The sequence below is a fragment of the Tursiops truncatus genome, chromosome 9 (assembly GCF_011762595.2).
Source record: "Tursiops truncatus isolate mTurTru1 chromosome 9, mTurTru1.mat.Y, whole genome shotgun sequence".
NCBI classification, from domain to species: Eukaryota; Metazoa; Chordata; class Mammalia; order Artiodactyla; family Delphinidae; genus Tursiops; species Tursiops truncatus.
The window spans coordinates 59,271,267-59,283,719 of NC_047042.1; the positions used below are offsets into that span (position 1 = coordinate 59,271,267).

At 49.3% G+C, this 12,453-nt stretch overlaps 1 protein-coding gene across 14 annotated transcripts in view; it reads left to right on the forward strand.

Annotated features, from left to right (window-relative positions):
• WIPF3 (WAS/WASL interacting protein family member 3) overlaps positions 1-12,453 on the forward strand; it is a 95,243-nt gene that overhangs the window by 59,929 nt on the left and 22,861 nt on the right. For 13 of the 14 annotated variants that reach the window (XM_073809779.1, XM_073809782.1, XM_073809783.1 and 10 more), the window contains exons 4-7: positions 175-306; positions 5,533-6,276; positions 9,647-9,796; positions 10,633-10,734. In XM_073809779.1, the coding sequence (XP_073665880.1) occupies positions 175-306; positions 5,533-6,276; positions 9,647-9,796; positions 10,633-10,734 (1,128 nt within the window). Of the gene's footprint in view, positions 1-174; positions 307-5,532; positions 6,277-9,283; positions 9,324-9,646; positions 9,797-10,632; positions 10,735-12,453 lie in introns of all 14 variants that reach the window. The other variant, XM_019926175.3, reaches the window with a different exon arrangement.

The window sequence follows — 12,453 nt, forward strand, 5'->3', positions numbered from 1 at the left end:
GAGTCTATAGGGTATCAAGGCAGGGGGTTCTTGAGAAAGGTACTGGGTAGAAGGGTAACACTGGTGGTGAGAACAGGACGGCTGCCATAGGCAGTGTTAGACCACAGTCGGGGTGAGAGTTGGCCACTCAGCTCTGCTCACAGGTCCTCATCTACTCGCCTCTTCTCTCTAAAGGTTCTAAAGGAACCAACAAAGAAGGAGGAGGTCCTGCAAACTCTCGAGGCGGGAGCACGCCCCCAGCCCTGGGAGATCTGTTTGCTGGTGGCTTTCCAGTGTTACGACCAGCAGGCCAGAGGGATGCAGCAGGTAAGGAAGAATTCAGACTGGCTACCCTGTGACCTTTGTCTCCTTACCTTGTAGAACCAACAGGACAATCCTCACCTGCCAGTAAGTGACATGTTGAGAGTAAACAGTTATATGGTAGGAGATCACATATTTGGAAGCCTGAGCACTGGAAGTTTCCAAAACACAGAGTTGTTTTTAAGGGATCTTTGAAATCCTCATCCTGTTTAAATCATCCCACTGTAATCGCTGAAGAATGAGTTGCCATAGTGTAGAGTCTTTAGCAACGGTGAGATCGTGGCCCACACTGCAAAGTGTGGATGTAAATCACAATAGAAGATCTTAGTGACATCACTGTGGACTCGCTGGCAATGCTGAGTTGTGATGGTTCTCCAGCATTGTATCTGTTAGGTGTTGCTGTGTAACAAACCCTAAACCTGAGGGGCTTTGAATAACCATTTATTTAGCTTACAGCTCGGTGGGTTGGCAATTAGGGTGGCCTCAGCTGGGCCCCAGCTAGCATCTACAGGTTGCGTCAGTGGCTTTGCTAATCGTATATTTCTTATGTCTCTGGTGCCCCTGCTGGGACAACTGGCCTGACTGATCCCTCTGGTCTCTCAGGATCTAGCAGACTATTTAGGTTTGTCTTCATGGTGATGGCAGGATGGAGAGGACAGAGTATGTAAAGCCTCTTGAGGCTTAGTCTTTTTTTTTTTAATAAATTTATTTATTTTCTTTATTTATTTTTGGTTGTGTTGGGTCTTCCTTGCTGCGCACAGGCTTACTCTAGTTGTGGCGAGCAGGGGCTACTCTTCATTGTGGTGCGCGGGCTTCTCATTGCGGTGGCTTCTCTTGTTGTGGAGCACGGGCTCTAGGCATGCGGGCTTCAGTAGTTGGGGCATACGGGCTCAGTAGCTGTGGCTTGCGGGCTCTAGAGCACAGGCTCAGTAGTTGTGGCGCATGGGCTTAGTTGCTCCGTGGCATGTGGGATCTTCCCGGACCAGGGCTCGAACCCATGTCCCCTGCATTGGCAGGCAGATTCTTAACCACTGCGCTACCAGGGAAGTCCTGGCTTAGTCTTGGAACTGGCAAAGCATCACTTCCTACCACAGCCTGTCGCCCGAAGCAAGTCGCAGGCCAGCTCAGAGACAAGGGTGAGCAAGAGACTTCAACTCTGATGAAAGGAACTGCAAAATCACATTTCCAAGACTGTGGAATCAGGAATGCATGGTTAATTGAGACCATTTTTGCAACCAGTCTACCACAGTCATTTGTGTTTTAACAGGTACCAGATGTTTTGAAAGCACTGAATTAAAATCGGGCAAATATATAATTATTATGTGCAAAAAAAAAGTGTTTTTCCTATTACTGTGCTCTTTAGTCAGAAAGATATAACAAAATCCAAGAATTTCATTTGTCCAGGGACTATCAAGCCCCAAACATTCCTGGTCTAGAGTCTTCTACCATGTGACTTCATTAACCTCTTCAATGGCCTCTGTGGCTGTTAGATGTTCCAGGGTGCATTTGCTGCCGTCACTTACTGATAAAGTCCAGTTTGAACCTTCGGAGCCATTTCATTTCCTCATCTTTGCTGAGACTTTGGCAGATAAGAAGGTGCTGAAGTCCTCCTGAATAAAGAGAGCTGGCATTCCTCAGTGCCCGCTTCTTTTTCAAGATTCCTGAGTTGGATCCAAAAAAAAAAGTCCTCTGGGGTATAAAACTTCCACTGGTCTCTCTTCACACAAATAAAGATAGGAGAAATAACCGCCGGTGAGCTTTTAACAGGGGCCAGCCAAAGGAAGTCAGCAGTGTTCTAACTTGTCTCCAATAGGACACAAGTGCCAGATGTTTGAGCCACTAGGTGAAAGACAAGAATTGACCTTTTTGGAGGCAACAAAGTCCATAATGAAGTGACTAATTATGCCTGTTCCAGGATGGAAACTCAAGGACAAGCCAATAGGTAGATACACGGGCTGGGTGCCATGTCAGAGTAAGACAGACCATGGCTCTCCTCTCTCAGAACTCTCCTATTGACCCCTTTGTCATTCAGAGAAAAGGACTTCGGCCCTTGCTGCCTGTCTCATCTTCTTTGCTACCACCCTCCTTGCTGTTCTTGCACATACCAGGCATGCTGCTACCACAGGGCCTTTGCACTGACCGCTCCTATGGCCTGAAACACTCTTCCTAAGGTGTCCACGTGGCCCAGTCTCCCTTCCTTCAAGTCTCTGCTCAAGTGGCAGCTGATCAACCTATCAGGGAGGCTTTTACTCATCATCTCATATATTGATAAAATGAGTCCCACCCTCTCATTCTATATTCCCTCTACCTTGATTTATTTTTCTTATATTATCACCATCTGACATATTATTTATTAACTGGTTTCTTTCTTTATTTTCTGTCTTCTCCCTCTAAGTGTAAGCTCCACGAAGGCAGGAGCTGTGTTGTGTTCACTGCCTTACAAAGGCCTGGTGCGTAGTGGGTGCCCAGTAAGTATTTGTTGCGTGGAATGTGTGAGTGGGTAGTGTGGTTACTTAGAGCCATCAGGCCCAGAAATCAGTGTCTAGTGCTCACAATACTTTTAGCGGCCCATGAAAATGTTTGAATTTCTTTTAAAATTTAAAAAACGTGAACTTTTAGGGTCAAAGATTATATTTGTCTTTATACCAAAGCAGTCAGGAAACATAATTTTAAAAACATGTTTTAAGGAGGAAGGGGCCCACAGAGGCAAAAGCGCCCAGGGTCTTCGAAAGTCATAATGTGTCCCTGGCTTAGAGCTCCGAGGGAGGGATCGTTAAAATAAGATATGATGAGTAAACATCACTGGCTTGTAGAGAATGTGTAATGAGACTTCCATGCAATCCAAGTTCTCTTGGAAACATAGACAGATGGAAAGAGGAAGCCATAGTTCATCTTTTGATAAACCCCAGGCTCTAAAAGCTGATTCCTTTCACATCAGTGAAGCCCCCTTGATGCTCTTGAGCTGGTCTTTCCCCACCCACTTCATGGTCTCCTCTTGTGTTTTTAATTGGATTTCTAGGGCTAGCATTCATGTTCTGAAGGAAAGCCTCCTTCCTTCCTTCCCTCGGCGCTTGCTCCCTCTTGGAGCCCTCTCTGCTGCCTGGCTTCCTCACCTGCACTGACGCTGATTCCCGTGGGTCTCACCTTCAATTCGTGCTGCCCAGCTCTCTGCTTCATCCTGGAACGGGCAGGAACATAAGCTGGGCAAGGTTTTGTGCTATCCTTGTTTCTGCTGCTCACATGATGATAAAAAAAAAAATGGCTTTTCCCATTTCTCATTAGGTTGGCCACTTAAAAGGTTTTGGAATCTCGGATACGTGGTGTTCCCAGACACTTAAGGGGTTGATTCTGTTCCTCAAATTTGTTATCCCTTTAAAGTTCATCTGGCAGATGGGCACAGAGGGAGGCCTTGCCTTGTTTAGAGAGCAGTCTGGACCCTCCATCTTCTTCTCTGTGTACTATGGAAACAGGTTTGAGACCTTGGATGCAGGAATCCCTGAGGCTGACACCTATATAAAATGTCTCACGTTGGAGTTGCAGGTGGTAGATCCTGTCCCTGGAAAGGCCAGGTGGGGACCTTCCACTCCTGGTCATGGTCAGTGAGCCATTCTGGAAATGCCCGCCTTAGACCTCCAGTGGCACCAAGTCCGCCAGGGTGGATGCATAGGTGCAAAGACATTATCTCCTCCACGACCACCTCAAAGAACATTGCAACAGAGAATAATGACACCACCACCCTGCCTCAAGAACAGCGTTCCACAGTTGAGACTTGTCCTGAGTCGTGTTGTCCAGGTGGCTGTCACACCATAGCCAGAGGAGGGTCATCTGTTTGGAAAGCCAGATACCGCGGTCCTGCGCACTTAGTTTCAGCCCCAGGATCGCCTCTTCCATATCTTGCTTGATTGGCCTGACTTGCGGCATCAAGTACTTTTAGGCATGATTTAGCACCTGATTGGGTAAACACACTGGAGACTCATGGGCTGAAAAGCTCAGAACCATCAACAGCTGCTGGCGTTATAATCTGACATGAAAGCTGTGTTTCCTATTCTGCGGCACCAGGAAGTTGGAGGTGTGAGAAGCAAACATTTTTTTCAAGTGTTTTCCACATGTTTTCATGGAGATTATAAACTATAGGGGTGCTGGAATAGGAAACATGTATTCTCCAAAATTCCTTTTAGGAAGAGCAGTGTATTTATTCAGAAGAAATGTCTTAATACGCCTCCTGAGTGGAGGGTGATACTCCAAGGACATATTTGAGCGACTGCAGAACTTCTGTGCAGTAAACAGGGAGAGGAACTTTTTTCTCCTCAGAGCGACAGAGGGGAAAAAAGGGTAAGAAGTGGCAGTTGGGTGAAAAGGTGTGCAAAGAGTGAGGAGGCCCCAACAGGGGAGCACCCTCCACGCCAGTCGCCCATAATGTCCACCAAACACAAATGCTTACTGTGAGCAAGTCGTTGTTGCTGTTGAGTTCAAGAGGCATTGGATTTCAGGTTGGAGTTGATGTGGTAAAGGATCTATGGGGTGAGGAAGCCAGGTGACCAGGAGACAGAGAGCCCCTTAGAAATGGGCACAAGTCTTTGGGAAAGGGAGCTTTGAACTTCCAGAGTGCATGGAACTGGAAGGTTCAAGGTCATTGGACCTGGATCCCCAAGGCAGGGTGTCTTCCCACTGACTTCCAAATCACCTCGTCCATTCAGGGAACCTTGAATCTTCTGCTCTCGATGCAGAAACAAAGTCCTTGTTCACAAAGCGCTGGGAGTGGGGAAAACCTCCCTCGTCAGGAGCTTTTGGGTGGTACACCCGCAGATGTGGGCTGACTGGCCTAGTGGGTAACGGGACGAGTGTGCCGGCGGCCTTGAGATGAGGAAGGGTGAAGGAGGTCGGGGCAGTCCTGTGTCCTGGGCTGGGGGCACGGAGCCCTGGGCAGATGACAGTGGAGGTAGAATGGAACAGGAAGGCTGGCGCCACACAGCAGACAACCTGGTGGCTTGAGCTGGGCTTCTCTGGCAGGAGGGGGACAGCGCGTTGATTCTGGCAAGGACCTGGGGCTGGTCCAGCTGGCCCTCTTGTGTGATAGCTGCTGCACCTGAGGCCTCCACTGGACCCTCGGGAAGAGAGCATCCACCAGGCGGTTCACTGACGTGCTGGACAGCGTCCGTCGCTGCCGCCCACACCCTTGCGTTTCTCCCAATTCTACCCACTGAGCTAACTCAGAACTCCTTTCACTTTCAGGCGGCAAGACAGGGCAGGGCCCTGGCTCCCGAGCGCCTTCTCCCCGGCTTCCCACCAAAACTATCAGCGGCCCGTTCAACCCCCCTGCATCTCCCAGGCTAGGCGACGCCTCCGAGGCGCATGGCGTGGCCGGGACGGTCCTTCCTCGCCCCAGCATGCCCGCCCCACCTCCCCCGCCCTTACCCCCGGCCCTGCCCCCGCCCTTACCCCCGGCCCTGCCCCCGTCCTCCCCCGCCAAAGCCCCGCTGGTGTCCCCACCTGGCCCACCGACCAAGGGGAGCGCCCCGGTGCTCGCACCCCCTCCGCCCTGTGCACCGCCGCCTCCACCCCCGCCGCCCCCGCCCTTGGCTCCCAGTGACAAGGCGGTGAGGCCTCAGCTAGCCCGCTTGCACCTACCGCCCGTCCCGCCCCCGCTGCCTCTCCTCCCACCTTGCGGGTACCCTGGGCTCAGTGCGGACGCTGCCAGCCCTGCCCAAGATGTGCCGGAGCCTCCAGCCCCTCCGCTCCCGCCGCCCCCACCGCCCCCGCTCCCCACTTACGCCCCACGCACCCCCAGAGCCTCTCTGCCTGCGCCCCCTTTGCCGGGCGCTAACGACAGCGGTGAAGTCCCACCCCCACGGCCCCCCAAGTCCCCATGCTTCCAGGCCCAGCCCCCCGAGCCCAGCGCGCAGGCCTTGCCGGCGCCACCTGCCCTTCCGGGGTCTCAGACGTTCCCGCAGAAGAAGAGGCCCGGCCGAAGCCCCGGTAAGCACCCCTGTTCTCGTCCGGGGGGGCCCGTACCACAGGATCATCTGGCTGTTGGGAGGTGCTAGGGACACAGCCAGAGGCCTGCTACTGTGGGCCACTTGGGAGCACCTCAGGATGTCTTACTCTTGGGATTTTGTTTTAGAACACACCTGTTCAGTGCCCCTGTGGAGCACAATGAAAACGTGTTGTGTGGGACTTTATGCTGGAGGTATTCAGGTTAGAGACAAACCAAGGGTGAGGGAGGTCGCAAGACTTGTCCGAGATCGTGCAGACGACACGCCGGGGCTTCTGGCCTTCATTACCTCGCCATTACTAGCTGTGTGACCCAGGGCAATCACTTAGCCTCTCTGTGCTTCCTTCTCACCTGTGAAATGGGGATAGCAATGGTTCCCCCTCATGCGGTTGTTGGAACAGTGAGATCCAGAGAAGGGTTATTTATTTTTACTATCACCATTCAGACTTCAAATCTACTCCCAGGGGTCGAGGTGTCTGTGGGTGCAGTTGTTTCCAGAACCCGCTCTCCTGTTTAATTTTTGCCTAAGTTATTATAGTCTGGCACCTGGCCAGAATCTTCACTGGCCCTCAGCAGATTAGCTTAGCATTTTGCCATATTTTGGGCAGGTTCTCCAGCTGACTCAGGAAAATGGAGGGTCCATGTTTTCAGCCAAACATTAAAAATAATCCCTTCACGTATTCAGCAGAGATCATTCTGGATTGAATATACAGGCCCTATGACTGTGATTTCCATGAAGTGATGAGGCTTCGATCACTTTTGGTGTCCTTCTAAATGGAAAGCACGCTACACATCCACACACACCCGTGTACACACACACACACACTCATAAACATATGCACACACTCATGAACACCCACATCCACACACACAGCCCAACACACATCCACAGTTATACATACACACACGTACTCTTTGGTTTTTCAGAAAACCTTTTGATGCAGAAAGTTTCTTAAATGTATGCCCTTGAATTAAAAATAATACAAGCTCATTGTAGAGAAAATAGAAAAAAATTGAAATCACGCATAATAACATCACTCAGAAATAAAAACTGTCATATGTTTCCTTTCTCTTTTTTCTGAATATATCTACATATTTACAGGGTTAATAGTAATACTATTTTGTATATACTATTTTCTATTCTGTTTTTATTTAGTATTATATTAAAAGCAATTTTGAATACACAACTATATATAAAATAGATAATCAACAAGGATCTACTGTATAGCACAGGGAACTCTACTCAATTCTGTAATAACCTATATGGGAAATCTGAAAAAGAAGGGATATATGTAAATGTATAACTGAATCACTGTGCTGTACACCTGAAACTAACACAACATTGTAGATCAACTATACTCTAATATAAAATAAAAATTAAATTAAAAAAAGCAATTTTGAAATAATTAGATATTTGTCAAATTGTTAAATGTATCTATAAGCATATTAATATGATCATTGATATATGCCATATTTCCAGCATTAGATATTTAAGTTGATTCCATTTTTTGTTATTATGAATAATATTGCAGGAAATACATTTATAGCAATTGTAGTCTACATTTTGGATTATTCTTTTTAAAGACAGGTTCCTGCAAGGGAATTCCTGATACAAAAAGCAAGAATATTTTTAAGGCTTTTGGTCACAAGAGATAAGGTTTTAATCATTCTCTTTTCAGCTGACTAATCACCATAAGGTCCAGCATTAGTACTCATGAGCCCTTTCTGACGCTTGTGATTCTTAAATGTTCAAGATGTGGTGAAAAAAACCAATGCTTTAGATTCAGAGAGATCTGAATTCAAATCCTGCCTTCCCACCCACTCCTGTGTAACCTTAGGCCAGTCTTTTTTAATGCCCTTAAACCTTGCTTTTTTCTAATTTGACAAATGGAAATAATAACAGTAAAACACCCTTCACATAGGACTGTTATGAACACTAAGTGAGGAAGTGTGCCTGAAGTGCTTTGCAAGGAGCCGGGGCTCAGCAGCGTGATTTCCTTTCCTTCCCTCTAACCAAGTGCAGGGGCAGCTTTTCACCCAGAAGAGGGGTCAGCAGCCCCTTAGCCTCTTTAGTCTGCTTGTGGGAGCAAGTAAATCCTAGTGGATTCTGGTACAGAGGAAGGGAAGACCAGGAAGGGAAAGGAAGGGGACTGGGAAAGGAGAAAGGCAGAGAGTGGAGCTGAGAGGGGAGGTGCTCTGATGGCCTTTGGGGAGGAGAGCAGCTGCGGCGGCCGGGTGCCTTTGCAGGCTCCAGACCTGCACAGCCGAGGCCAGGAGTGGATGCTCGTCTGGCCCCTTTCACGGCGTCTTTGGACGTGAAACTTGGTTTTCCGTGAACATGATGTTAATTTCTGCTTCAGGCCAACTGCAAGGAAGAGTAAGAGGTTGCAATTGTGAACATCTTGGCACAGATGATAAAGGAGCAGTTGTCATCACTCCGAGAGCGAAGTGAAGAGTCAAGGACCTGGGTTGATGTGCCAAGGCAGCAGGTTATTAATTGCCAAGTGGGTCATACAAAAAAGTCTTGGCAAAGGAGAGTGAGCCTCCCACAGAGGTCATCAGGGAAGAATTGATGAAGTAGATGAGATCTGAGTTGGGCCCTGGTGGGCAGGTAGGGTTTAGATTGACTGGAAGGAGAAACGAGGGTCTGCAGGGCAGGGGAACAGCGTGAGCGGACCCAGGGGCAGGAGCAAGCCCCCGACAGCTTGTTCATCTAGCCCCGCTCTGAGCCTCACCTGCACACAGTCCTTCCCTTGCATAGGACTCTGCAGTGGGTCCACTTCTTTGGGCTGTACCATCTGATGATGAGGGTTGATATTATCACAGCAGCTAATATTTATTGAATGCTTACTACATGCCACTTGAATTTTTTTCTTTTTTTATTGGAGTATAGTTGCTTTATAATAATGTGTTAGTTTATACTGTACAGTAAAGTGAATCAGCTGTACGTGTACATATATCCCCTCTTTTTTGGATTTCCTTCCCATTTAGTTCACCACAGAGCATCAAGTAGCGTTCCCTGTGCTATACGGTAGGTTCTCGTTAGTTATCTATTTTTACATGCGACTTGAATTAAATCAACTCACTTAACCCTCTCAACAAACCCAGGAGGTATGTATATTATTATTCCCATTTTATAGATGAGGAAACTGAGGCACAAAGAGGTTGTGTTATTATCCCAGCAGGAGAACTGGGGTTCAGTCCCAAGCAGCTTGCCTCCAGAGGCTGCCTTTTTATCACCGTATCATATTATATCCAAAGATCTCAATAGCTCACCTCTCACAGAAGGTTATAGCATCCACCATGCCCTATCTGAAGGCCTGTATCTGAATACACTGTCCTCTTCTCTGTCAGCGACCAGTGGGGGAAAGCTGAACCCGCCCCCAGCACCCCCCGCGAGGTCACCCACCACGGAGCTTTCAAGCAGGAGCCAGCAGGCCCCAGCCTGGACCCTGACCCAGCAGCCTGGAGGTCAGCTGCGGAACGGAAGCCTGCACATCATTGGTGAGCAGGGCTGTCAGTGAGGAAATGGTTTCCCCTGGCTCAGGGGGTCTCCCAGCCCACAGTGCCGTCATTTCAGGGTGCGTGCTTCACAAGAACAGGGGGCTCACTCTAGCACAGAACAACCTACAGGTTGTGTTAAATAAGGTTTCTCTTGAGGCTTTCTGGGAGGTTCCAGAACCCACTCTCCAACCTTCTTGAGATGGGAAAGTCATCTGGGGTCAGGTGTGACCAAAAGTCTTTGGATCCCTTTGTGGGCTGAGCTACTGTCACACACAAAGCCTAGATCACAAAGCAGGGACTCAACTCATGAAAGGGCCACAAGACCCCTCTCCTCTTGCCATCAGGAGCTCAGGGCAGAACCCATTTGCTTTAGGATGCCCAGGTCCCCAAATGCACACAGGCTGTGCTCCTTCCCACCAGCCAGGCTGAGGACTCCCGTTCTGTCCACCTCTCCCCGCCAGAGTCCTCCCCAGGGACACAAGAGGGGCTTCAGGCCACAGGGACTTTGCTGGTCCCTTGTTGCTGCCAGTTTCCCCACCTCTGACTCTGGACCCTGGATAGGCCTGTGGCACTTCTGCTCCCTTTAGAAGCTTCCTTAAGATGCTGGTTGAAGTAAGTTGAGGTGGATGATGGGGAGAGTCTATGATTTCACTTTTCCTGATTCCCCCTTGCCCCAGCTAAATAGTAAAAATTAAGAGGTGAATGGATGTCTTAGTGGGGAATAGCTCTGCGATTAAAATCTTGCACTGGGCAGGCCAACCTGTATGCTCCTGGCAATGACCAAAACTTGGGTCCTCACAGTAACCAGAATAATTTTGGCATTTCCGTGTGTGCAGATGACTTTGAGTCTAAATTCACGTTCCATTCTATGGAAGATTTTCCTCCTCCGGATGAGTATAAACCATGCCAGAAGATTTACCCCAGCAAGATCCCCAGAAGTAAGTACCACCTTGATAAGACTACTGGTTTTCCCTGACCCTCCAGAATTAGGTGCTTGGGTGCACTGTCTGGCCACAGGCTGTGTAAAGTGTGACATCAGGATCTCACTGTACTATTGCAGGGATGCAGTGATGTTCATACTTCTGGAAGTTTCAGAACATTTATTTGCCCTAATCTCCAAGGGTTCATTTAGAGGTTTTTTACAGAACACCAAGTTTAGTTATGTGGCATCGGATTTGGATGCCTAAATTTACCACTGGTCCCTGCCCTCCCTGGGGCTTTTGACTGGGGAGCTAAACGCCCCAAGACAAAGCAAAATGGGATTCAGGAGCTTCGCATTAATAGTTGGGGAAGAACCCCAAAACCCCCAATTCAAAACTCTGGCAGACTCTGAAATAGAGAATGCCTTAGGTCAGTGGTTCCTACTTTGGCAATGCATTAGAATGACCTAGACAGCTTTTAAAAATCTGAAGGCCAGGCTGCACCTAGCGCAGGTAAGTCAGAATATCCAGGGTAGGACACAGATGTCAGTATTTTTGAAAATTGCCACGTGATTCCAATGTCCATCTAAGGCTGAAAACCTCAGTCCAGTGAGAGCCTTCCTCCTCCCGATCTCATCGTGCGGCCAGGCCCCGAGAGAGGCCTTCACTTGGCTTACCTGCCCAGCCCTAAGAATCAAGGAAGGCTGGCCGGCCTGCCCTTCATGGCCCAACGGGCAGGGAGGCAGTACTTCAGGAGCACAGAAAGCAAAGAAAAGCACAGTAGGTGTTGACCACACAGCGATGCTGCCTGTTAACGTAATTCTTGTCCAGTGCTGATTCAATCCAAGTGGGCAGGAGCTGGTAAGAGGGAGGCAGAGCCAGCAACCTGGGGTGAGGGTCCAATGTGTTTTCCACCCCACAACCCGAGTAAGGCCCCCAGCCCCAGACATCTGCAGACCAGCATGGAAAATCATCAGTATCCAAGCTTAGCCCCAAACCGGGAACCTGGCTCTTTGACTGTCTCCTTTCAAAGGGGCCTTGGTGAAGTCCCTTCCCCAGGGTTCAGCTTCCTGCAGGGCAGACCAAGGAGCACCAGCCTGCTCTCTGCTCAGGTGAGAGGTCCTCTCGGGATCAGCCTGGGCAGAGCTTTCTCTGCGTGCCGGTGGATTGCACATTTAGAGAGAAGTGACTTGTATGTTTTTGTTTTGTTTTGTTTTGTTGCGGTACGCGGGCCTCTCACCGTTGTGGCCTCTCCCGTTGCGGAGCACAGGCTCTGGACGCGCAGGCTCAGCGGCCATGGCTCACGGGCCCAGCCGCTCCGCGGCATGTGGGATCTTCCCGGACCGGGGCACGAACCCGTGTCCCCTGCATCGGCAGGCGGACTCTCAGCCACTGCGCCACCAGGGAAGCCCACTTGTATGTTTTTTAATAATATGTAAATACAGTTGACCCTTGAACAATGCAGGGCTTCATAAGCATTGTTGGCCCTCCACATCCTTGGATGCGGAGGATTCCACCAACCACAGACTGTCGTACTGTAGTTTTACTACTGAAAAACATCCTTGTACAAGTGGACCCATGCAGTTCAAATCCATGTTGTTTCCGGGTCAACGGTACTCCTCTGAATTGAGAGAGACAGAGGAAGAGAGAGGAGCGGGATAAAGATTGATGAAGGGAAATCACCCCACGTGGGGTTTAAATAGACCGTGGAGACGTGATGGTGGAGGACACGGGTGC